General features: G+C 42.7%; 1 protein-coding gene across 3 annotated transcripts in view; it reads left to right on the top strand.

Moving 5' to 3' along the window:
* Positions 1 to 27326, top strand: part of prkg1b (protein kinase cGMP-dependent 1b) — an 836131-nt gene that overhangs the window by 741181 nt on the left and 67624 nt on the right. For all 3 annotated transcript variants that reach the window (XM_063071598.1, XM_063071596.1, XM_063071595.1), the window contains exon 10: positions 8785 to 8881. In XM_063071598.1, the coding sequence (XP_062927668.1) occupies positions 8785 to 8881 (97 nt within the window). The remainder of the gene's footprint in view (positions 1 to 8784; positions 8882 to 27326) is intronic.

Here is a 27326-nt window from a genome sequence, read left to right as displayed (position 1 = left end):
GAGGAACTCAAGATACCCTTCATAACCACCCCCATTCTCGGCCATCTAAACCCCTCTGGACCTTTTGTGGTAGAGGTGAACGCCGGGACCATCCACTCCCAGCGAGGACCTTATAGGAAGACACAGCCTTGCGCCTTCTTCTTGCACAAGTTCAACTCTCACAGCAGCGTTACGGAGTAGGAGACAGGGCGCAACTCACCATCAAGTGGTCCTTTAAGGAATGGATACGTTGGCTGATGAGGAACACCGAGCTCTTCTTGATTTGGACTGACCACCAGAATCTCTTATCCATTCAGCAGACTCGCCAACTCAACCCACATCAGGCTCAGTGGGCCATCTTCTTTGAGCAATTCAACTTCACTATCTCCTACTGACTGAGCTCCAAAAACACAATGGCAGATGCCTTGTCACAACCCAGCTGAAATGGAGATCGACCCTCAGTTATCATTCCATCTTCCCAGATCCTTGCCCCAATCGTCTGGGACCTTGAGAAGAGGATCTGTCAAGCCCTACAGCGCGAGCCTGCTCCAGCCGACATACCTGACACCTGCTTGTACATGCCAGTGGCCATGTACTCTGAAGCACTCCAGTGGGCCCCTTCCTCACCTCTCTCTGGTCATCCAGGTGCACAACAGTCTCTGGATTTTCTGCGAAGCCTTTCTAGTGGCCCACTATGATTGCCAGTCCAATTCCTCCAACCAGCGCCCCTCTGTGCTCTTGCTGATACCTCAATGACCATGGCCCCACATCACCATGGATTTCATCACGGTTTTGCCACCTTCCAATGGGCCAAGGTGATCATGACAATGGTGGAACAGTTCTCCAATGCAGTCCGCTCTCCCCAAGCCTCCGTCAGCCGCTAAGATGGCAGACCTGGTTCTCCAACATGTAGTTCACCTCCATGGCTTCCCCCAGGACATAGTGTCAGACTGGGGTCCTCAATTCGTCTCATGCTTCTGGCAAGACCTCTGCTCCCTCCTCCACACCTCAGTGAGTTTGTCCTCTGGCTATCGTCTGCAGACTAATGGACAGTCAGAAAGAGCAACAACCAGTGAATGGAGAAGTCTGCAATGGTTTGCCACCTCTAACCCTTCCACATGGAAGAAGTATCTTCTCTGGGCCGAACTATCCCACAATCTACACATCTCCTTGGCCATAAGTATGTGACCCCTTGAAGTGCTTCATGACTACCAACCATTGTTGTTCCCTGCAGAGGAGCCAATGGCTGAGGTACCATCTGCCAGTGCCAGAATGCTTGGGAGAGGGCATGGAGGGCCATTCTAATTGCCAGCTGTGCCTATTGCAGTCAGGCCGACCATGTCTGGCTATCCAGCCGAGACCTGCCCCTGCGCAACAACTCATGTAAGCTCCCACCCCAGTTCATTGATCCTTTTAAGATTGCCCATTGCATGAAACTAGTCACTTATTGTCTCCAGCTGTTACCATCCCTCAGGATCACACCTACCTTCCACATGTACTGCCTGAAGCCCATTGCCCATGAGCGACTCAACCCACCTGGGCCTGCCCCTCCCAAGGATGGTGGAAGGTGATTCCGTGCACACAGTTCACCAATCAATAGATTCACATCGTCCTGGACGGGGTGTTCAGTATCTGGTTGGCTGGGTAGGGTACGGCCCAGAGGAGTGGTCTTGGATGACATCCACTTTCATTTTGGACCCATCACTCATCGAAGAGTTCCACCTCATCCATCCAGCTTCCCTGTCCTGTTGGGTGCTGGCCATAGATAGGGGCGGGGGTTGGTTCTGTCAGGCCTGCACCAGCAGGCACCTTCCTGTCTCCACCCAGCTAACAGCAGTCACCTGCCGCTCATTTCCAAATCATCACCTGTAGCTTGTTTAAACCCAGCTCACACCCATAATCCTTGTTCACTCATTCGAACCAGCCAGACCCAAACCAGTTGCTCCCAAGCCTTCAGTTACTTTGTCATGTTAAGTATCTGCTTCCTCTTGTTTTGTGGCCCCTCGTAGCTTGTTATTTTGCAGTTTATTAGTAAAATATTGTGTACTGCCAAATCGTCTTCACTGCTCTGCTTTTGGGTCAAGTCTCCTCCACATTTCCTGACAGGTGCAACTGTGGGATGTGGGAGGATCAAACAAACATTACAGGAATGGAGCGTTTATAAATATTGCAGACTAGGCGGGGAGAGCTGCTTTGATCCTCATGTTATTTCAGGCTTTCACACCCTGCACTCACTTATTCTGACTGGCTTTTTCATTGGTGAATTCACTGTTCATGCCTTCTTCTGAAATCTCTGGCAGTGTCCTGGAAGGATCGTGAATGTGGAGGTTCAAGGTTGAGGATACTTTGACAACTTTTGGAAGGCATGGTCTTCCGGCCCAATAGGCTAATTTCTTATTCCAATCTCCTGCCAGCATCCTAAGAACACAATCCACAGGAGTGTAGGAGAATGCGAGGAGACCTTTTAGAAGTATACAAGATTAAGAAGGATTAAGATAGGGTGAATTCCTGCAGGCGTTTTCACCTCAGGCTGGATGAGACTAGAACTAGAGGTCGCATGCTTTGGGTGAAAGATGAAATATTTAAGGGGAATCTGAGGGGGGATCTGCTTCACTCAGAGTGTGGAACAAGCTGGCAGCTGAAATGGTAGATGCAGGTTCAGTTGTAACATTTAAAGACAGTGGTTCCCCAGGGGCGGTGAGAGTTTCTAAGGGGGCTGTAAAGATAAAAGGTCTAGCAGACACTTGGCAGCAAGGGAGGCATTATGGGGTTAATTTAAGATGATGAATTATAAGCATTTCATCCTTGTTGTCGCATAATTCATCATAAAATCACCGCATCTCTTCCTATTTAACTGTTCTCTTAGGTTTTGGTCAAAGCACATTATAGTTATTGAAAAACAATGTGACACTTCTGATTTGGCATATTATCAGAAATCTGGACTAAAGAAATGGTGTTATTTCTGAGCCCAGCCCACATATTATTGCCATTCACTACTGTAGTACAGTGTTAACTAGTATGATTCCCATACTGTAATTAATGCAATGACGCAATTCCTGTGAATTAGGGTATGGTGTTCATTGGGGTAAAGTCAGTTCAGCACTGAAGGGAGTAAAGTCTCAAGAAATAGAGAGCTGAACACCAGTTTGTCCTTCACTTCGATGCCTTAATCTTTTCAATCTGGCTCAGCGCTTAAATCAGCTAAACATTGGTTCATTTTTGGCTCTCGGGCCCAGACCCTGCCACTTCAATCCAGTCCAAAGTTTCACCTGTGCCTGAATGGCCACGATGGCCATACCTCCATTCTTGAGAGTCCAGTTAGTTGAATCCTTCAGGATACTACCAAAACATCAGGTCGTTCAGATGGTTTAAAAGCACAACTCCCAAAGAGAAATTACAGGCTGTAGATTGCAGTGACCATAGTCTAGAAAAAGTATATTGAGTAGAATAGTTAGTAGTTTTGTTAGTTCAGAAATGGAAAACACTTAAAGACATCTTTGCCAGCACTTCATAACAAAACAGTCATGCTTTGTGTGTTTCATACAACATTTCATTGCTCATTGCTAAATCTGTAAAGCCCCTTACAATTAGAGAAGAACTGCCAACTGTATGAGAGGTTCTGAGTACAATTTTCCATAGGTCACTGGACCAAATAATTAAAGCAATTCTGCTTAGCGACAACTCTGTTCAAAGACGAATAGATGAAATGTCTGAAAATGTGGAAGACACATTGCGCAGCGTACTTAGGGTAAAAGATTTTGCTCTGCAGCTGGATGAGTCAACTTTGCCATGCATCAAATCTTTGCTTGTTGGTTATGTTTGCTTCATAAAAGTTGAAAGCATGGTTCAAGGGGATTATTTGCATGGAGACCAGAAACTGATACGAGGAAGAAGTCAATATTTTGAGTTGTTGAGCAATTTTTCAAAGAGAAAAACATTCCACTCATCAGCATCCTTGCTTGTGCAACAGATGAGGTACCATCAATGACAGGTTGCCGCCATGGGTTATTACTTTCTTGATAAAGGCTCTACCTAACATAGTCTAAAAAAAATTTAAGTGATCAGCTACTCTAGTCATTAAATACTGTTATCACATTATCACAGCAGTAAATAAAATCAAGTTTCATGCTTTCAATTCTTGACTATTTTGAGAACTTTATATGGAGAATGACGAACAGTTTGAACATTTGCTGCTGCACATAGAGATCAGATGTCTCTCAAAAGGAAACTGCCTGAGACGCTTTTACGTGCTTTTGTAACTGTGATAAAATTATTTGAAGACTTGAATGCTTCATTAAGTAATCCACTCAAGAATATTAGGAATGGCATTGCTTATTTGTCAGAATTATTCACAAAGTTTAATTAAATCAATCTTCATTTGCAAGGAAAGGATGTGAAACTTATCAAAGTCAGTTCAATCATCTCCATATTTCTGTCCAAGTTAATCCTATGTGTTTAAATGCAACATTGGCCATTGTGACATTTTCCAATTTCCAAGCCTCTCTAAGTGGGAAGAGAAAGAAAGAATACCAGAAGATGATCACCCCCCGATTTAACCCGATTTAACCCTAGCCTAATCATGAGACAATTTGCAATGACCAATCAACCATCTTGGGACTGTGGGAGAAAAACATGTGCTCACAGTGAGAACGTACCAACTCCTTTACGGGCGGCGGCAGGAATTGAACCCAGGTCACTAGTACTGTAAAGCATTGTGCTCACCACTACACTGCTGTGCTATCCCAGCCTGCTCCTCCTCTGGATGCCACAGTGTGGCTGCGTGGGCATCACCACTCTGGCAGAGGTCTGTCAACTGCAGATTGTATATAGCTGTCCCATGTCAGATTGATTGTGAGAATGTGGCAGTTTCATAGCATAGTGAATCAATTGGGCCTCCGACACGAGGAAGGTTCTGTCTTTGCTCGGGTTTTCAAGTATGTATATGCTTTCATCTAGCCAGACCCAGTTCATAGCTCCCACATTGTAAGTTGCCCAGTGTGTACCATTACCAACATTACTCAGTAAATCTGTTTAATTCTACTACTTTGTTGTCGTTCTTGCTCTGTGCATATGTAACAATAGGTTGGTCCAAAGTGCTGAAGTTGATAACGTTAGAACGTAAGTCTGTTGAAACTTACAACAAACCATCACAACTCCTGTGAAGAAAGGTCTCATCCTGAAGCATCGACTGTTTATTCATTTCCATAGATGCTGCCAGACCTGCTGAGTTCCTCCAGCACTTTGTGTGTGTTGTCCTGTGAAAAAAAGCTTTGTCCAGTCCTGTTCAAGGCAACAGATACGTAGTTTCAGTCTTACCAAATTAGGTGCCACCTTCTCAATTCCACTCCAATTCCACTCTGCTTCTGCCACAGTTTGGATTTCAGGTCTCAACGAACTCATGAAGTTACTGTGCCTGTAGTTAAACTAGAAGATTGCAAACATGCTCACTCTTCATGAATGGTGACTATTTTTATTCTGGCAGCCCAACTCTCCTGAGGAGGTTTCCAGTCCACTGCCTGATGCACTCAAGCTAAATCTGGAACTTGTGCCAGGTTTCTGACCTTATGACTTTTGCACAATTAACTCTCTGTCCACTACATAAACCTTTATTCATAAAGTTTTAAAATTCCTTCAGATTCTAAGGAGCAACTAAGAAAAAGGCAAGTTCCAGGAAGGCACTGGAGTTGTCAGTCAATGAGGGAGAAGGGAAGCTATTGCAAGTGTTTCTTTTTGTTGTCTATAACTGGGAAGATAGAAATAGATCCTGAAAAATGTGACACCAGCAATCTGAAAGATGTTATATGGAAATGTTAGGCTCAACTACATTAAGTGCAATGTTAAGATAGGGAAGGATACAAAAAATGATTTTATTAGGCTTAAAGTCACATTTGTAACTTTCATTGTGAGGCAACATCATGGCAGGGATTCAGTAAATTAGGTGTGGATTCATGAATTGACAACATATCAATAACTATGAAAGGAAGAGGAATGTTGAAACTGGGGCAATTGTTTATTAGGAAGGGGGATGAAGATGGTAAATTTAAAGTGGAATTGACTGGTACATTGGCAGCAGATAATATGACACTCACCAACGTAAAAGTGGGAATAGAAATTAGCAATTTGGTGCAAATAAGATTGGGGAATGGAAGATGTAATTCATGGAGGAGGTGTGTTCATGTAGGATATAAGGAGAGTATTAGAGATTGGAAGTAGACACCACTTCAAGGCTAAGGCAGGCGGATGTCTCTGAGAAACTTGGCCCAGTGGGATAGGGAAGAGATGAACACAGGTAATCTTAGTGATGCTTGAGGTGAGTGGTAAGAATGCAAGGGAGAGGTGATCAAGATAGTTTCAAAATTAAAAGCTGAAGCTTGTCTAGCAGTTTTGGAAGAGGAGGGCAGGAACAGGAGCAATGGGCTTGCGTTTACATAGCACTTTTCATAACCTTCAGATCTGCCAAAACATCTACAGCAAGAATGTATTTTTGTCTTTTTTGTCATTAAGCATTGAAAATACGGTACCTATTTTGTGCGCATCGGGTATCCACGCACGACAATGAGATAAGTGACCAAATTACCCATCTTTATCACTTTACTCAAGGTACACATATTGTTAAGAACACTGGGAAGAAAAACACTGCTCTTTAAATAACATAATAGGAATTTGTATCAAGTAGAGAGTGAGTAAGTTCACATTATTAATGCCGTGCATGGGCTATATGATGCACGTTCCACCCTGTACTGCCCTGTAATTATCCAGTGTGTATTAATCTGTCCAGCAATTTATTAAGGCCATTAATTAATATCATTGTAGAAAGGCATGGTCTAGCACAATATTAGAAACTGAGTCCATAGGACCATAAGATATAGGAACAGAATTAGGCCATTTGGCCATCAAGTCTGCTCCATCATTTCATCATGGCTGATCCATTTCCCTCTCAGCCCCAACCTCCTGCATTCTCCCCGTATCCCTTCATGCCCTGACTAATCAAGAATCTATGAATCTCTGCCTTAAATAGACCCAATGACTTGGCCTCCACAGCTGCCCGTGGCGATATTTTCCACAGATTCACCACGCTCTGGCTAAAGAAATTCCTCCTCATCTCCATTCTAGATGGACATCCCTCTATTCCGAGGCTCTGCCCTTAGGTCTTAGACTCCGCCACTATAGGAACCATCCTCTCCACATCCACCCTTTCGACTTCTTCGAAGCACTAGTCTTCCAAGTCATGAAATTCCTCATCATAGTGATGGTCAAGCTCTCAAAAGATCCAAAATGAGTGTGGGCCATAAAAAAACCATTATCCATAAATATAATATCAAGGTATTGCTTTTTCATCATGATGGTGACTATTCCAGATAGTTTAGTGCCAGTCTCATAATTGAACTGGACACTTCTTTGTGACCCTAGTGTGATTTCAGGGTCAAGATATTCAGGACAACATCATTCTCCATGTAACCCTCTTTCTGAAGCATTGTGGGGGAATTTGGACCACGTTGTCCTGGAGGCATCTGTTGTTGGGAATTGCCAGGAGAACATGGACTTTCCAGTGTAACTCCAGGCTGAGATACTGGTATTGTATGAAGATTATTTACCTGCATTTTTAGGGAATTCTTTACGCCCTCAAGATGCCCAACATCTAGCCTCCCTAATATATGGCCAGTTCTGATCTCAACCACCCTTGCGAATCTAATCACTCTTAACATGCAAGTTTTCCAACACAACTCCTCTGTCCCAAATACTAACTGCTGGCATTCTGTTCCTGATTTTACCCCCATCTTGTTACTACCCCATTCTGTACACCTGAATGGGCGTGCTTGAATTTCTGGATGTGCGTTCAGCCAATTGTATTCTGCTTATCATGAAGAGTTGTCACATTAAGATAACGGTAGAATATGAATAAAATAAAATCTTTCCATTCAAATTGGGAGAAGCAAATAAGGCTCTCACATTGAATTACCTCATAGAGTTGGCTAAAGGCCAACTATGAGATCATGTGGTCAACTTTTTTTTAGCTGCCAGTTGCCTATCCAGAGTGCATATCATCAAATTTTTCTTCACATACCAGGGCATACCACATGTTGCTAATTTTGGATCTGCATGCAGGCTAGTGGATCTATGAGGGACTTTCACACGCTCTTGTGTTTTTTTTCTCAGACTGTATCATCTTTGGCTGTGTTTCAGAATTGTCTTTTACATAATTCAACAACTGGCAGTGTGATCTTACATGTACATGAGCAAGACTCAAATACTTCCTTAAATCGGTAACAACTACTTAAGTCCCAGAGCGAATCCCTTTGTGGGATTTGCTATGAAGTGTTTCCCTATAGAAAACAGGATGTGATTTCTATCTGGAGATTTTTATTGGCTCACTACTTCTGAACCCTCCCATCTGGAGAATCTTTGCCAACTGCACAGGAGGAGATTGTTTGGGAGATAACTCAGATAATGAGATACGGAAACCTTAAACACCTTATTATCCTTGCCTTGAAAGATTACTGATTAAAATCGGTAACAAAAGAGAAAAGCTTCAGCAGAATGTGCTTTGCTGGAATTATTTCGAGCATCTTCCAATTTTATTGTTTCTAACTTGATGTACATGGAGAAACTATAGGATCTCAACATTTTTATTTTGGATTTTTGGGACCAGAACACATTCAATTTATTTAACAAAGTCTAGGCCTCCTCTGAAGGATTCTCTGCCAGCAGATTGTTCTCAATGTTCTACCATCCTGTGGTAATGCTGCAAAATTGTCGTTTCATCACAACTAAGAGCTTTCCATTTTTCCATGTGACAAAATCTAGATATGAAGCTGAGAGTGCCTTCTTCTCAAATCTGAAGCTATGTGATTTCAATATCATCGACACGCTGGGAGTCGGAGGATTTGGAAGAGTTGAACTGGTAAGTACATTTTTCTTTCAAGTGTGTGTCTCTTAGTCTAATTAGGGAAAGATGCTACATTTATGAAGCATCTTTTATGACGTCTGATGCCCGTAAACATTCTTTATCTGTAAATCTATAGAGTTATTCTAGAGTGCAGTCTTGGGGATATAAAGAGTGAAGTATAGTATAACATCATTGCTTGAAGTAAGGGCTGTCATTTCTGGGCTTCCAAATGTAATATTATATGAAGTTTTCTCTAAATGAGAGACTGTGTCAGCACCAAATATATATTTTCTTTAGTTAAAATATCCATTAATGCTGTTATCTCAAACCTTACCACTTCCCAAGAACGTTCAGTGTGAACATTTATGGACTTTATTAATGAAGTGACAATATTATTTTTGCTTCCCGAGTCCCTGTTAAAGGGATATCAGTTGGAAATGTACAAATACATTAAGGTATTTGTCCTGTTAATGCGGACCTGAGGCTTTGAAGGGAACCAGAAGACTGGAGTGCACTATGGAAGTATTTACAGTGACAGTCCAGGGTCTGAATGAGCTGGGAATGAAGTTACGCTGCTCATCAGGAGCATTCCTCTGAAAACAATTGCAGACTTTACCAATGTGAATTAGGGCCTGTAAATGGAGGTTTCGAGGTGTGGTGAAAACTTAATGCAGAACCAGAGGGCACAGCCTCAAGGATATCCATTTAGAATCAGAGATGAGGAGGAATTTGTTTAGCCGGTGGATGGTGAATGTGTGGAATTCATTGCCACAGATAGCTGTGGAAGCCAAGTCATTGAGTATACTTAAAGCAGATGTTGATAGATTTTAGATTTCTAAGGGCGTCAAAGGTTATGGGGAGAAAGTCAGGAGAATAATTTGAGAGGATAATAAAACAGCCATGATCGAATGATGGGGCAGACTCAATGGGCCGAATGGTTTAATTCTGGTCAAACGTCTTATGATCTTATAGACATTTGAGAATGAAATGCAGAAACTGCAAGAGAGGCTGTTCCAGGTAGGTTGTGAGCCAAGCAAGCCTTCCAACATCCAGTACAGAGTGAGATGTCAGCTTGGTACAGTGTGTATGAAGACAAAGCCACAGAGCTAATCAGAGACATGGTAATAACTCTATGTTATTTTCTGGGACTGGACCTCTATCCATGGAGGAACATCCGCTCTTAATGAGGCAATTGAAGGTCAGCCAGAGGGCAGTTCACTGTACTAGGAAGTAGCAGATGCTCTAATCGTCTTTCCACATATAGCGTGGCACTGGCAATGGAGGCCCAGTTTTCAGAAATGCCCAGCATTCCCAAAGCATCCATTGCATCGATCTTACCATTCACATACAGTATCTACAAAAAAATTCCCTCCTTTTTATTCCATTATACATACAGATCATAATGACACAATGCATCATGCTACTTGTATTTTTGAAACTGTACTAACCACATGCATATTTTTCATTTATACCTACTGTTATGAAGAGTGAAAATATCATGCTTAGAATGTACGTTCTCCAAATTGAATGCTTTAAAGTGATTGCAATGAAAAACAGATATGAGTGTGTAGCTTTGTCTAAAGCCAGATTGATTAGCTCTGCAGATCTACACCTCCTAAAATTATACTGTATTTCCATATACTCTCTATAGATAAGGCATTCCTGATCTGTTGAGAAACAAGTAATACAGGATACACGCAATATAACAGCCCTGCCAACTTGCAACTGGAAATAACTGAAAGAATTCTTCATGTTCAGTTGCTTGATGACCTCTGGGATGGAGAATCAATGGTCAAGCTTGAAAACTGTGATTGTGTTTATGATCTAATATTACTTTGTCCTACACTTGATATCTGGCTATTTGATCTGAATAAGATACCTAAAGGAAGAATCAACTACAGCACAGGAAGGCAGCCATTTGAGGGTGCACCATCTAATTAACTTGGCGGACTGTAGAGAGTTCACTGCTGGGAGACTCCCAAGACCATTGGAGTGGGACAAAATGATAAAGAATCTCACAAGATTGAAAATAAGTGGCATAGTGAAATTAACTAAAAAGCCCCAAGTCTAATCAACGGCTTAATCTTTACACCATACAAATTACCGTAAGTGTGGATGGCATGTAGCAAAGTGGTTAGTGTTATGCTATTCCAATGCCAGCAATCACCGATTGGGGCTCAATTCTTCAATTCCCACGGCTGCCTGTAAAACGATTGTACATTCTCTCCCGTGCCGTGTGAATTTCTTCTAGTGGCCCAGTTTCCTCCCACCTTCCAAAGATGTGCGGTTACAGTTAGGGAGTTGTGTGGATGTATGGTTACGGTTAGGGAGTTGTGCGGATGTACGGTTACGTTTGGGGAGTTGTGTGGATGTATGGTTACGGTTAGGGAGTTGTGCGGATGTACGGTTACGTTTGGGGAGTTGTGTGGATGTATGGTTACGGTTAGGGAGTTGTGTGGATGTATGGTTACGGTTAGGGAGTTGTGTGGATGTATGGTTACGGTTAGGGAGTTGTGTGGATGTATGGTTACGGTTAGGGAGTTGTGTGGATGTATGGTTACGGTTAGGGAGTTGTGTGGATGTACGGTTACGGTTAGGGAGTTGTGTGGATGTACTGTGACGAGAATACACATAGATGTTAGCTGTCCTGTGAGATCAGCAGTTGGTCTGCCACCTGCCCTCAGGGGAAGGAGAGATAAGGAACAATGAAGCAGCATCTGGAGATGTGTAATGAAGGGACGTGGGAGAGAGAGCTGTCTGGAGCGGCTCCCCCTTTGAACCCTGAACTGTTTGAAGTGATGGACAGGCGATACCCCAGCAGGGGGATAAAAAGGGACAGGTTCACTAAGGCAACACACACACGACACCCGAGGTAACGAGACCCTGGAAGCGGTGCGCCTCTCACGAGTCGGTGGGAAGTACCGGACCTTAAACGCACAGGGTGGAAAGGTACAATCAGCGTGAACCCGGTGTGTGTCCACCCTCGCTTGGGTGCCGGGTTCACTGCAGAGGATCGACCGCATTTGGAGGAGGGGTCACAGTCGGTGACCTCAGGTGACATCACAAAGGACTCGCCTGAAAGCTGCTTGTGAGCAATATCGCCGGTCTGTGAGTGGAAGCCGTTCTGAATGATCAGTCGCTCCTGTTCTCTCTCTCTCCCTCCCCCCACGTTGTCCATCGCCATGGCAACGATTACTGCGAACTGAACTAAATTGGACTGAACTTTTGTGTCACTTTGAAATTTGGTCATTTACCCCTAGACAACGATAGAGCTTGATTGATGCTGTTATATTCTGTGCACATGTGTGTTTATCATTGCTGAACTGTTGCATTTATTATCCTTTCGATTACTGTGTTGCTTGTTTCTTTAATAAAACTTTCTTAGTTCTAGTAATCCAGACTCCAACTGAGTGATCCATTTCTGCTGGTTTGGCAACCCAGTTACGGGGTATGTAACAGTACGAATATGGTTAGGAAGTTGTGTGGATGTACGGTTACAGTTAGGGAGTTGTGTGGATGTATGGTTACGGTTGGGGAGTTGTGTGGATGTACAGTTAAGGTTAGTGAGTTGTGTGGCTGTACGGTTACGGTTAGGGAGTTGTGTGGATGTACGGTTATGGTTAGTGAGTTGTGTGGATGTACAGTTACGGTTAGGGAGTTGTGTGGATGTATGGTTACAGTTAGGGAATTGTGTGGATGTACGGTTATGGTTAGTGAGTTGTGTGGCTGTACGGTTACGGTTAGTGAGTTGTGTGGATGTACGGTTATGGTTAGGGAGTTGTGTGGATGTACGGTTATGGTTAGTGAGTTGTGTGGATGTACAGTTACGGTTAGGGAGTTGTGTGGATGTATGGTTACAGTTAGGGAATTGTGTGGATGTACGGTTATGGTTAGTGAGTTGTGTGGATGTACGGTTATGGTTAGGGAGTTGTGTGGATGTACGGTTACAGTTAGTGAGTTGTGTGGATGTACGGTTATGGTTAGTGAGTTGTGTGGATGTACGGTTACAGTTAGGGAGTTGTGTGGATGTACGGTTATGGTTAGTGAGTTGTGTGGATGTACGGTTATGGTTAGGGAGTTGTGTGGATGTACGGTTACGTTTGGGGAGTTGTGTGGATGTACAGTTACGGTTAGGGAGTTGTGGATGTACGGTTACAGTTAGGGAATTGTGTGGATGTACGGTTACGTTTGGGGAGTTGTGCGGATGTACGGTTACGGTTGGGGAGTTGTGTGGATGTACGGTTATGGTTAGTGAGTTGTGTGGATGTACGGTTACATTTGGGGAGTTGTGTGGATGTACGGTTATGGTTAGTGAGTTGTGTGGATGTACGGTTACGTTTGGGGAGTTGTGTGGATGTACGGTTACGTTTGGGGAGTTGTGTGGATGTACGGTTACGGTTAGTGAGTTGTGTGGATGTACGGTTACGTTTGGGGAGTTGTGTGGATGTACGGTTACGGTTGGGGAGTTGTGTGGCTGTACGGTTACAGTTGGGGAGTTGTGTGGATGCTGTGTTGGCACCAGAAGCATTGCGACACTTGTGGGCTGCCTCCCAGCACAATCCTCATTGATTGATTCTATGCAAACAAAGCATTGCACTGTATGTTTCGATGTACGTGTGACAAGTAAAGCTAATCTTTAATCTTCTCATATTAGTACTACATTAGAATCCAACAAAGCTGGCCTAATTCCTGTTCACATTGTGTGTTGAAATAATGATCGAGTTTAGATTTGAAATTCTCTAAGGTCCTACTCTCAAGTACACAACTAGGTAGTTTGTTCCACGTGTCCACAATTCTCTGATGTTAGTCTGAACTCTCCCCTTAACCAGTCTCCATCTATGGCTCCATGTCATTGATGATGGATTAATTTTGAAATAGCAGCTGTTATCCACTTTATTTATACCTTTAATGATTTTGAATGCTTCTGTCATGTCTGCTGTCATTCTACATCTACTGAGGCTAAAAAGATTTCATTCTTTCAATCTTTCGTCTTACCTCATACCCTGCAGACCTGAAATGAGTCTTGTTGCCCTTCTCTCTCCAGTACCTTCACATCCCTGGCACAATATGGAGACCAAAATTGTACACAGTACTCCAGCTGGGGCCTCACAAGCACTTTATACAGCTTAAGGAAAACATCTCTTGACTTGAACTCCACTGGGCTTTATATAGCCCAACATTCTATTAGCCTTCCGAATGGTTTCTGTGCGTTGTCTAGATATTAATAGTGATGAGTCTACCAGGATGCCCATATCCTTCGCACACAGTGCACTTTCTAACTCTAATATTTCTATTTCCTATATGTAATACTTTCCATTTACTTATATTAAATTTCATCTGCCATTTATCTGCCCACGCCTGAATTCCCTTTAGATCTAACTGTATTGATTCTGCTGCCTGAATGTTAGTAAACTGACTCACTTCTCCAGCTAGTCTTACAGCAGCAGTTTGTTCCCAGTACAGATTTCTGATTAGGCGGAGGTCTTCGGAATCTAGATCTAGAGTTTCCTGTAATATTTCAAATAACTTATTGTGCCTCACTTTATCAAATACTTTTGTGTAGTTGATAAAACAAACAAACAAATCTCTATGCACTTGAATGGTTCATTCTGATAGTATCCTTAACATCAATATCGCATTTCTTGTACATTTGTCTTTCACAAAGCCATGTTGTTCTTAACCTATTTCAGCTTGTATCTGACTTTTAGCTCTTGTCATTAAAATTCTTAGAAGTATCTTGGTGATATGACTCATTAAACTTATGGTCCTATGTAAATCACATTTTATTGCTCCAGTTTTCTTAGGAAGAGTGATAAATACTGATTTTTTATTCTCTTCTGGTATTATTCCAGTCTCATAAATGTCATTGATTAAATCAGTTAGTTTTTCATTTCCATAATCTTCAAGGGCATAATTGAGGCAGCAGAGATGTGGTTTTTGAGGAGGATGCAAAGAATATCATGGACGAAACGAATATCTAACGAGGGTGTCATGAACAGAGCAAACACAAAAAGAGAAATAATGTATGAGATCATGAAAAGGCAACGTAACTTCATTGGACATGTCAATAGGAAAGTGGAGTTAGAATGCACAGTAATTATGGGAAAGATTGAAGGGAAGAAAGCAAGAGGAAGGCAAAGACAAATGATGATGGAGACAGCAGCCAGAGAACTGGAAATGAATACCAATGAATTGATCCACTTGACCCGAAACAGAAGTGTGTGGGCCATGGCAATCAAAGCTCAAACTGGGCATGGCACCTGATGATGATGCCTGAATGTTATCAGCCCGTCCCCCTAATTTTGTGTCATCAGCAAACTTTACCAGCTTATTTGTTATGTGCTTATCCAAATCATTAATGTAAATTAAAACAGCTGCAGCCCCAAAACCAATCCCTGCGGAACCCCACTTTTAACATCTTCTAGGTGTGAAAATGATCCAATGAAGTCAACCACATCAGAAAAGATCGTTTCCGCTGTGAGGGCTATCTTCACCAGAAATGGCTTAACCAGACAAATTGTGAGTGACAACAGACCACAATACATGTCAGAAAAGTTCAGACTGTTCAAGGAAAAAAATGGCATCAAACATTTCAAGTCAGCTCCTCACGACCCAGTAACGAATGGGTTAGCTAAAAGGTTTATCCAAACCTTTAAGAAGTCCATTAAAGCTATGGACAAGGAGGACAGTCTCCACAGCATAAGGTAGGCAGTTTCCTTTTCGTAGATTGAAACTCTGTTCATGCGATGACAAATCAAACACTTGCAATGCTGTTCATGAGCGGAAATCTGAGATCTCGCATAGACCTCCTGAAACCAGATCTACGGAGGGAAGTGCAGAACAAACAGTTCAGCCAGTTGCCAAGTGAAGCAGTGAGGAGCTCCTGCAAAAGTTTCCATTTGCTTGTATTTAATATAAGACCATAAGATATAAGAGCAGAATTCGGCTGTTTGGTCCATCAGGTCTACTCCACCATCTCGTCATGGGAGATCCATTTTCCCTCTCGGGCCCCAATCTCCTGCCTTTTCCCCAAATCCCTTCATGCCCTGACTAATCAAGAATCTGTCGACCTCTGCCTTAAATAGAGCCAATGACTTGGTCTCCACAACTGCCTGTTGCAATGAATTCCATAGACTTACAACTTCCTGGCTAAAGAAATTTCTCATCTCCATTCTAAAAGGATGCCACTCTATTCTGAGGCTGCGTCCTCTGGTCTTGTCGTTTCACAAATTCATGTGATTCCTAAACCGGACCGATGTTTTATGCTTAACCTTTCAAAGCAAGTAAAACGTAGATTGATCACTCAGAGACACATGCATTTAGAGTATATTGACTTTATATTCTACATTGCTGGTATATGTTCTGAAGCCTGACACAACTAATGAGGTAACATCTCCGCTGGTGGCACACTCGGCCCAGTCTGCCACACCAACCGTATGGTTCCCGTTATTTATATTGAACATGGAGGGAGAGTCTGATTGCAGCTGCCAAGATACTGTGAGCTCACCTGGATCTCTTAGTTCCTCTTTTCTGACTTCACTTTCATGTAAATGAAATGAAGGACTACCTATTCTTAAGGATTGATGAAGGGTGTCGGCCCGAAATGTTGACTGTTCATTTCGCTCCATAGATGCTGCTTGACCTGCTGAATTCCTCCATCATTTTGTCTTATCCTGTTCATGACATGGGGTAGTGATGGAGAGAATACATGTACCATTACTCAGTTCGGAGTAATGGTACACTCAGTCTGAGCAGGGCCATGTAAGTTGGTTATCCCATTATGAGACATAGAATTGACTTGTTGGTCCTGGCAAAACAAACCTCTATCACTACCTTAATGTACCAGCGAACCGAAAACCAAGGCAAATGCAACAAGTAGGCTTTGTAAAGGTTCTAAGATGTAGCCATTCCACACTGTGGTGCATTTCACAGCTAGGCCATGTTGTCCCTTCTCTTTCTTGCTTCATCCTGCAGTTGTATCTTCTCCTTCCCACAACCCCACCACCCTAAGTTCTCCCTATACCCACTCTGCACTAAAAATACATGGATCCAATTAAATAGGTCTTCACTAACCTGTGACAGGTAGCGAGTTTCAGTGAAGCCTCAGAGTGACTGAGCAACGTATAGCTTGGGCCCTGCCCCTGATAGCCTTTAAACTGGGGCAAGGCCATTGTCAAAGTTGTGAGACTTTGAAGAGCAATTTCAAATATCTCTGAAATCCTAAGATATCTAAAATATTAGCAATAAACACAAGAGATTCTGCAGATTCTCGAAATCCAGAGGACAAACATAAAATACTGGAGCAGCTCAGGCAGCAATAATGGAGAAGAATAAACAGTCGATTTTTCAGGCTGAAGTTATCAACCTTTTTCAAATAGGTTAAACTTAAATTATTAAAAATAATTTAATTAAAAGATTTAATTAAAATAACTTCAGTAAAAAATAAATAACTGAACTTTCCTTTGTTACACAATATCCAAGAAAGGAATTCCCATCCAAATGAATCGGTTTTCCAGACCAGTGCCAGATCCAACTGGCATGGGATCACAGATGCAGATTCTGTAGCATCTGCTTATCCCAGACTACAGCTGGCCAGTGTGTCTGGCCTTCTTGCTTAACTACAAATTGCTTGAGCACCAACTGGCCATAGGATTTTCGATTCCTCGTCCATGCCCAGGTTGTTGTATCACGTCTACAAACAGGTCTGCAATTTCAAATGTTCTTTCAATTCACAAAGACAGTGCAGCAGGTAGCAACAGTGACTTTTGTGGAATTAATGTAATGGAAAATATTCCCAAAATACAGAAGGTTTCCAGATAATGTGTAGAGGGAGGTGTCAGAGGAAAGTGTTTACACAGAGAGTGTTGAATGCATGGAATAACCTACCATGGTGGTGGTAGAAGCTGATACATGAGGGATATTGAAGCATCTCTTGGATAGGTACATGGGTGACAGTAAAATGAAGGGTTATGTAAGAAGGAAGGGATGGATTCATCTTTGTGTAGGTCATGAGGTTGATACAGTATCATGGGCTGAAGAACAATATCAATGTGCTGTAGTGTTTTATGTTCTATAAAAATTGATTTTATTACATAAAATAATAAAAAATGCTATATGGCAATTGAGAAAAGTGGAAATATCAATATAAATGAGGCTTTTTTTGAGATACCATTAATGCGGCAGCTAGTACCTGACCCTAGTAATTAAATGAGACTGGGAGGAGTAATCGAGATAACGGTGGGAGCCAATGGGTTTATAGTAAATGTCAGATGATAGTTTGTTCCTTGAAGTGGAGGCAGAAAGATACAGAAAAAGGAAAAAGGCATCCAAAATGGTCCAAGTGAATTTGAGAGTTAGCAGCAAAGGTGTCCATCAAGTACCTAGTCTTGATGTTTTCACAAAGGTTTGGAAATTGCAAATGAGAGTGCTCACCCTGAAACTGCCAATCATAACCCAACATCTTGCTTGAAGAGATGAAGACAGTCATGGACTCTGATGAATACAGAGGCAGGAGAAAGCATACAGAGTTGCCAAGGTTATCACCACCAGGAGCAAAGCCCCAGGGCAGGTGCCAGAAAAGGTTAACAATCTCACAAGTGGGTCAATGAACATGTTAACAAATCCATCTATCAACGATAGCACTTGACTCACAGACACAGTTTACACAGACATCTTGATGGATATTCGCATGACTCATTGCAAGGTGCTTATGAAAACCTCTCTCTGCCTCTTCTAGAAATAACAGACCTTAAGCATCCACTAGCAAGCCTCTAGGCAAATTGACCTGAAGCAGAGGGTGGTAATTAAGAAATGACTCACAGAAGATTTGGCCAGGGGTTCTTCAGATTGACAGGGATGAGGTCATTACTTCTGGAAGGCTCATAGAGAGAGTAGGCCCTCCTGCTCCCAGGCATGTCTCCCCTTCTTTCATTTGCTCTCTCTGCTGCTGTTGGTCACGCTAGGGGGCTGAAGAGATCATCTTCCACATAACAAAAGGGAACCTTCACCTTAATGTTCAGCGGAGGGTCAGTTTAATTATCACTTACAATTGCTCATGCTATTAACCTCTGACCTTTCTTTAGGCAGCCAATTCTGAAATGTCACCATTCTCTGTGTGAAATAGTGTATTCATTTACTTTCTTCTAGCTAATAATAGTATATATATGACAACATCATTGTGAATTCTACTGAACATTAAAAACTGTAACTGTATGAGCCTATAACTTATAGTTTTTTTTTGAATAAGGCAACAGTGTTGGAACCTGTCCATTGTTTAATCATCTAATCATCTTGCAATGTAATCTTTTAAAAGCACAATGTGTCCTTGCAGCTAGGAATAGGGCACAGATGTTTTACCATTTGGAGCCAGGGATTTAAAGCTGAAAGTCTCAGAAAGTCCCTGATCATCATTTAAACCCTAATAAACTTTGATATTCATCAAGATCACTTCTGACCTTTTCAGCTTTATCCTTGACAAATCATTGTCCCTGGACCTTACTTCTAAGTATTAAATAAATTATATTGCCAAGTTGGGACAATGGGTTTAATAAATTATTGAGGTTCAGGATTATAAACTGCTAAACATTAAGTCTTAAAATAATCATTCGGAGTCTTGTAAAGGATTTTTAAAATTATTTCAATAGCAGGGATCTTTAGAATCCAATGCTCTGTCTGACTATCTGCTGCACCACATAAAAGACTCTCCCTTTTTCCTGCAATTCCTGACCAAGTACTAGTCAAACACAGTGTCTCTGGAATATCCTCCCAGTAACCTGCAATAATGACTGACTCATACAAAAGAAGGTTTTATTTTGGTCAGCCCAGGTTATCATCGCAGAAGTTCCTTGGTGCAGAGTCTTATATCCATCTTCATCTGCGTTATTGTTGACACAAAGGTTGGTGGAGCTGCGGATGGCATGAAAGGTTCTTGTAGGTTACAATGGGGCATCTACAGGATGCAGAGCTGGGCTGAGAAGTAACAGAAAAGTATGTAGTACTTCAGTTTGAAAGGTCAAATTTGAAGGCAGAATACAGGGTTGATTGTAAGATCCTCAGCAGTGTGGAGGAACAGAGGAATCGTGTCTGTAGATTGCTCAATGTGTCGCACCAGTCTATAGGGTTGTTAAGAAGGCATATGGTGTGTTGACCTTCATTAGATGGGGGATTGAGTTTAAGAGCCATGAGGTAACATTGCAGCTCTATAAAACCCTGGTTAGACCACACCTGGAAAGTTTTGTTCAGCTCTAGTCACTTCATTAAAGGAAGGATGTGGGTATTTTAGAGAGGGTGCAGAGAAGGTTTACCAGGATGCCGCCTGGACTAGAGGGCATGTCTGATGCGGATAGGTTGAGCGAGCTAGGGCTTTTCCCTTTGCAGCAAAGGAGGTTAAGAGTGATTTGATAGAGGTAGACAAGGTGATAAGGGGCATAGATAGAGTGGGTAGCCGGAAACTTCTTCCCAGTCAAAAAAATGGCTAATACAAGTGGGCATAATTTTAAGGTGATTGGAGGAAAATATAGAGGGAATGTCAGAGGTAGGTTTTTTCATAGAAAACGATGAGTGTGTAGAGTGCCCTTCCAGGGGTGGTGGTAGAGGCAGACACATTAGAGACATTTAAGAAATTCTTTGATAGGCACTTGGATGATAGAAAATGTAGGGTTATGTAGGAGGGAAGGGTTAGATTTATAAAGCCCTGTACTGTGCTGTATTGTTCTATGTTTATGCTTCATCAATGGCTTCTTCTTGGAAGGTGAGAAGTGATGGTGTTTGTTGATGATGACACAACGTTCTATTCCATCCACACCTCCTCAGAATTTGAACCACTCCAAGCCAGCACGCAGCAAAATCTAGAGAACAATGAGGCAGGGGACTGAGTTCAAGTAGCATTTGCGCTACAGAAGGGCAAAGCAATAATCATCTCCAACATGAGTGTTTAAACACCAATAATTGATATTTATAAATCCTATTGCTACAAGAGCAGAGCAAAGACTGGGAATTGGGTGTCAACAGCAGTCATCCTGGGCTCCCATTGCAAACCTTTTCCACTCCCCTTACCATTCCCACACTGATCTGGCTGTTCTCTGCTTTGCTGCCAGGAATTGTGAAGCCGATGAAAACTAGAACAACATCTTACATTCTGTCTTGGTAGTCTACAACCCAATGCATGAACATTGAATTTCAAATAACCCACATCCCTCATATTCCTTCCTTTCTCACTCTCATCCACCCAGCCTCCATCAACGTCCTCTTTTCAAACATTCCACCTACCCTGACCCCACCCATCACCCATGCACTTCCCATAACTCATTCTACTTTCCTCTCCGGAAATCTGTTCATCAGCCTTCCTGATCTCAGCCCTGATGAGGAATGCTGACTATCTCCCTGCCTCCTCAGATGCTGCCTGACTCACTGAGTTCCTCCAATAATTTGTTTTTATTTAATGCTCCAGGTTTTTTTTCATGCTGCAGTATGTACCGTCTCTGGCAAATGACTCATCTCCTGACCCCTAAGCATAACTCAGTAGCATAGTAGAATGCTTTCCAATTGCGTGCATGTCCAACATTCAGGAAACTTGAAGCAGCCCAACTGACTGGAAACCATTTCAAAATTGTAAGGATATAGGGTGTTGCATCTACACAGTGCAATGCAGTTACTCACTTGGGCTAGTTTGACACCATCTCCCAACCAGCAGCCTTTGTCAATGTGAAGGACAAAGACTTGAGGCACGGAGCACAGGGCCATCTGTGAGTCACACACACCATCCTTAACTGGAAATGCTGTATATTGGTCATTGAGCCCGAGGAGAAGATGGCGGTGCGGCAAAGCTCGCAGCGGCCACTCCGGAGGAGATATCTGTTATCTGTCAAGTAGGGTGCTGTGCACAATCCTGATTTGATGGAGACAGATGTGAGAGCACGGAGGAACATCTGGAGAAACTTCTGAAATGCCTGCTTCACTGCCGCTGCTACTGTGTGATCCAGAATCTCCGGAGGGGAAGGCCCCGAATCCTCGGCTTTGCTTGTTGCTCGGCGGCCGGGGTGGGGTCAAAGCGTTTGGCAGAGGATGGTGCTTGGTGCTCGGTGCTCGGTGTCGGAGGGCTGGTCGGAGGCTTGAAGTTTTTGGACGGACTCAGAGTCGGCTGCAGTCGGGTGCTTCCAATGCATCAGCAAGATTGCGGCGCTTGGAGGTTCATGGCAGGGAGAGTTTCTCCCTTCTACCGTCTGAGTGAGATGATGGGGCTATGGGACTTGCGACTTTTTTTACCGTGCCCATGGTCTGCTCTTTATCAAATTACGGTATTGCTTTGCACTGTTGTTACTGTATGTTATAATTATGTGGTTTTGTCAGTTTTAGTCTTGGTTTGTCCTGTGTTTCTGTGATATCATACTGGAGGAACATTGTATCATTTTTAATGCATGCATTTCTAAATGACAATAAAAGACTGAGTGTCCTCATAATCTAATCTAGTTTTTGCCATTGTTGAGTCTAAATCTTAAAACTCTCAACACACTGAGGAGGATGTTCACCAGACGCCTAATACTTCAAAATTTTAGCTGGCCACCATCCTCTCAAGGACAATCAAAGATGGGTAATAAGTGTAGGTCTTCCCAACAACTTCCATATTCAAAAAAAAATCTGGGCAAAGATGAGCGAGGTGGTTAGGATGTTGAGTGGGTCAAGTCTTGCCTAGCTCACTGATTGCCACACCAGGCCCCACTTCTTGTCTAAGATTTGAATGTAGAAATGGACATGGCTTTAATGTCTACACCTTGCAATGAAAAACTTTCTTCCCCTTGCCTTTCCCAGTTGCACTTTTACTACTATAAGGCTTTTCCCTTTCCTCAGTCTCTTTGAGCTCAATATGTGACATTCTCTATTGATGGAAGTGCCGGTGCAGGATATATCCATTTTGATACCTGTATGAAGTTGGCAGAGTGCCCAGTTCTGTTCCCCTCAGCTACTCAGCCAAACTGAACCCCCTGGGAGTATAATCTCACTCTGTTACCCTCTGGGGATCACACTGGTGCAATGAATGAGATAGAGATCCAGTAGGTAGTTGAGACTTGCCCAAGTTACTGAACGAAAACTAGCCTCACAGAGTTAAAGGCAATTCAAAGTACTACTGGTGGGATCTTTGCTAATTCCGCACTGTCCACAAGTGGCTAATTGGAAGCCAAAATGGAAAATTAATCCCTCATAAACACGAGAAAATTTGCAGATACTAGAAATCCAAAGCAACACACACAAAATGCAGGAGGAATTCAGCAGGTCAGACGACATCTACGGAAAAGTGTAAACAGTTGACATTTCAGAATGAGACCCTTCTTCAGGACTAGATCCCTCATTGTCACTTTCTACCACCCACATTGTTGGTTGGTGTAAGTCTCCCGCACACCATCTCACTTGCCTCCCTGGCCTCCTGAGTTCAACTGATGAGCATGAGATGGAGATGAGTATTTTCTTATCAGCATTCTTCACTTAGGAACTGGCATGGTTACCCTAAACCCCAGATTGACACTAATAATTTGGCAGCTATAGAGATATCTGTGCCAACTACTGAGACTGGGTAGGTACCTGTGTAGTACGCACCACCATCAATGGTTATTTTCTTAATCTGTACATGAGTAGCATCAAGGTTTAAACCATCAAGCATGCCTTCTTTTTTGTGTGTTTCTGCGGTGAAGGTGATTGCCATCTGGTATTCTGAAAAGGAGATCCAAGGCTCTGCTGATAAAATTATAAATGGCAGGTTGACCAATCATTGCAGGGTAGCATTGTGCTGACGCGAGGAGCACTTTGCAGTTTTAAATGTGATTATTTGTCAGCAACTTGTCGTCAAGATGATAGTGATCTGGAGAGTTCTAATCTGGAACTGCCTTCTGTTGTGACAGTGTTTGTAAGCATTAGAAGGTCAAGTATCTTAACTTCCACGTTTTGTGTAACTTTGTTTGCACATTCTGCTGGAGCTGTCCATCTTAAAGGTGCTGACTGTACCTGTGGATATTATTTATCTGATGTCATTGATTAGCTGGATAAGATGTTTTGCAATGTTAAAGGTGAGTCTGGCAACAGTGGTGTAATGCTGAATTCCTGGACAACTACAGTGAGTGAGTTCAAATCTCACCAGGGTAGTTTGACATATTGAAATCATTATAAAAAGAACAAGAAGTTACCATGAAAAAGCCACTCAAAATGAACTGCCCATTGTTTCCAAATCTAACCGATAATTAACATCAGTTCCCATCAATGCAGTTGGCTGAATATTTGATTCAACAGCATATCTTTTAAAGTCATTTAAGTAAACTGCCTGAAAGGACTCAGAAACCTATTCTGTTGAATCAAAGTACAGGAGGGACAGAAATGAGCAAAGATGCCTTGTTGTATTTGTAAACACTGATGCTTTGCTGTGGCTGTGAGACCTTATCTATAGTTTTATGTACAGTCTTGGTCTCCTTATCTGAGGAAGAATGTTCTTGGAACATAGAAAACCTACAGGACAATACAGGCCCTTCGGCCCACAAAGTTGTGCTGAACATGTCCCTACCTTAGAAATTACTAGGCTTACATATAGCCCTCTATTTTACTAAGTTCCATGTACCTATCTGAATGTCTTTTAAAAGACCCTATCATATCCACCTCCACCACTGTTGCCAGCAGCCCATTCCACGCACTCACCACTCGCTGCGTAACAAACTTACCCCGACATCTCCTCTGTACCTACTCCCCGGCACCTTAAACCTGTGTACTCTTGTGGTAACAAATTCAGCCCTGGGAAAAAGCCTCTGACTATCCACACAATCAACGCCTCTCATCATCTTATGCACCTCTATCAGGTCACCTCTCATTTTCCGTCGCTCCAAGGAGAAAAGGCCGAGTTCACTCAACCTATTCTCATAAAGCATGCTCCCCAATCCAGGCAACATCCTTGTAAATCTCCTCTGCACCCTTTCTACGGCTTCTACATCCTTCCTGTAGTGAGGCGACCAGAACTGAGCACATTACTCCAAGTGGGGTCTGACCAGGGTCCTATATAGCTGCAACATTACCTCTTGGTTCCTAAATTTAATTCCACGATTGATGAGGGCCAATACACCATATGCCTTCTTAACCACAGAGTCAACCTGCACAGCTGCTTTGAGCGTCCTATGGACTCGGACCCCAAGATCCCTCTGATCCTCCACACTGCCAAGAGTCTTACCATTAATACTGTATTCTGCCATCATATTTGACCTACCAAAATGAACCACCTCACACTTATCTGGGTTGAACTCCATCTGCCACTTCTCAGCCCAGTTTTGCTTCCTATCAATGTCCCACTGTAAGCACTGTGACAGCCCTCTACACTATCCACAACATCTCCAACCTTTGTGTCATCAGCAAACTTACTAACCCATTCCTCCACTTCCTCATCCAGGTCATTTATAAAAATCACGAAGAGTAAGGGTCCCAGAACAGATCCTTGAGGTACACCACTGGTTACCGACCTCCATGCAGAATATGACCCACCTACAACCACTCTTTGCCTTCTGTGGGCAAGCCAGTTCTGGATCCACAAAGCAATGTACCCTTGGTGCCCCAATGTCCTTTTACTTTCTCAATAAGCCTTGCATGTGGTACCTTACCAAATGCCTTGCTGAAATCCATATACATTGATATGGAAGATTTACTAGACTGATTTTTGGGATGCAGTACTGAGATATCAAGTTAATGAGACCAAATTCACAGCAGTTTAGAAGAAGTGACAGGAAACTTAGTGCAATTCTGACGGTACTTGACAGATTAAATGGAGGGGAGATGTTACTGATTCTGTAGTATCTGGTTTTTCAGATTGGAGGTCTGTGACTAGTAGTGTGCCATAGGGATTGGTGCCTGGTTGTTGGTCATATATATTAATGAGAATGTTGGTGGTATGATGACGTCACACCAACACATTTTGTGTAGTGGTGACCATTGAAGAAGGTTGTTTAAGGTTGCAACAGGATCTAGTTCAACTAGGAATGTGGGCATAGGAATGGCATATCCCTTTTGCCTATCAACTGTCCAGCTCTTGGCTCCATCCCTCCCCCTCCTGTCTTCTCCTATCATTTTGGATCACCCCTCCCCCTCCCACTTTCAAATCTCTTACTAGCCCTTCTTTCAGTTAGTCCTGACGAAGGGTCTCGGCCCAAAACGTCGACTGTATCTCTTCCTAGAGATGCTGTGTTCACCAGCAACTTTGATGTGTGTTGCATAGGACTGGCAGGTAGAATTTCACTCATACATGTGAAGTAATGTATTTTGGAAAATTAAACTAGGGCAGTACTTATGCAATAAATGACAAGTTCTGGGAACTATTATAGAAGAGAGAGACCAAGGGCTACAAGTACAGAGTTCCCTGAAAGTGGCAAAACAGTTAGATGGGATGGTGAAGAAAGACTATGGCATGCTTGTATTTATTTACTTTATTGAGGTACAGCATGGAATAGGCCCGAACGGCCCCTCGAGCTCTGCCACCCAGCGACCCTGAATCTAACCCTGGCCTAATCACCAATTAATTACAATAACCAATCAACCCACTAACCAGTACGTCTTTGGGCTGTGGGAGGAAACAGAGCACCCAGAGAAAATGCATGATTTTATGGTAAGTGGAGGAAAGTATAGGGGAAATGTCAGAGGTAAGTTTTTTTTTACACATAGAGTGGTGGGTGTGTGGAATGTGCTGCCAGGTGTGGTGGGAGAGGCAGATACATTAGGGACATTTAAGAAACTCTTAGAAGACCATATGTATGATAGGAAAATGGAGGAGTATATAGGAGGGAAGAGCAGGTTAAACATCTGGTGTAGTGACATGGGTCAAAGGGCTTGTACTGTGCTACGATGTTCTAGGTTCTAAATTATTGTGCTGGGAAAGTGCTGGTGATTTACTTTATACTTTTTGTCGCCAAACAATTGATAGTAGAGCATATAATCATCACAGCGATATTTGATGCTGCACTTCGCGCTCCCTGGAGTACAAATCAACAGTAAATATTAAACATTTAAATTATAAATCATAAATAGAAAATAGAAAAGGGAAAATAAGGTAGTGCAAAAAAACCAAGAGGCAGGTCCGGATATTTGGAGGGTACAGCCCAGATCCGGGTCAGGATCCGTTCAGCAGTCTTATTACAGTTGGAAAGAAGCTGTTCCCAGATCTGGCCGTACGAGTCTTCAAGCTCCTGAGCCTTCTCCTGGAGGGAAGAAGGACGAAAAGTGTCTTGGCTGGGTGGGTCGTGTCCTTGATTGTCCTGGCAGCACTGATCCGACAGCATGTGGTGTAAAGTGAGTCCAAGGACGGAAGATTGGTTTGTGTGATGTGCTGGGCTGTGTTCACAACCTTCTGCAGCTTCTTCCGGTGTTGGACAGGACAACTTCCATACCAGGCTGTGATGCACCCTAGAAGAATGCTTTCTACGGTGCATCTATAAAAATTAGTAAAAAT

The sequence above is a fragment of the Mobula hypostoma genome, chromosome 19 (genome assembly GCF_963921235.1).
Source record: "Mobula hypostoma chromosome 19, sMobHyp1.1, whole genome shotgun sequence".
Lineage (NCBI taxonomy): Eukaryota > Metazoa > Chordata > Chondrichthyes > Myliobatiformes > Myliobatidae > Mobula > Mobula hypostoma.
Note: the sequence above shows the minus strand (reverse complement) of the source record. Positions and strands in the feature narration are given on the sequence as shown.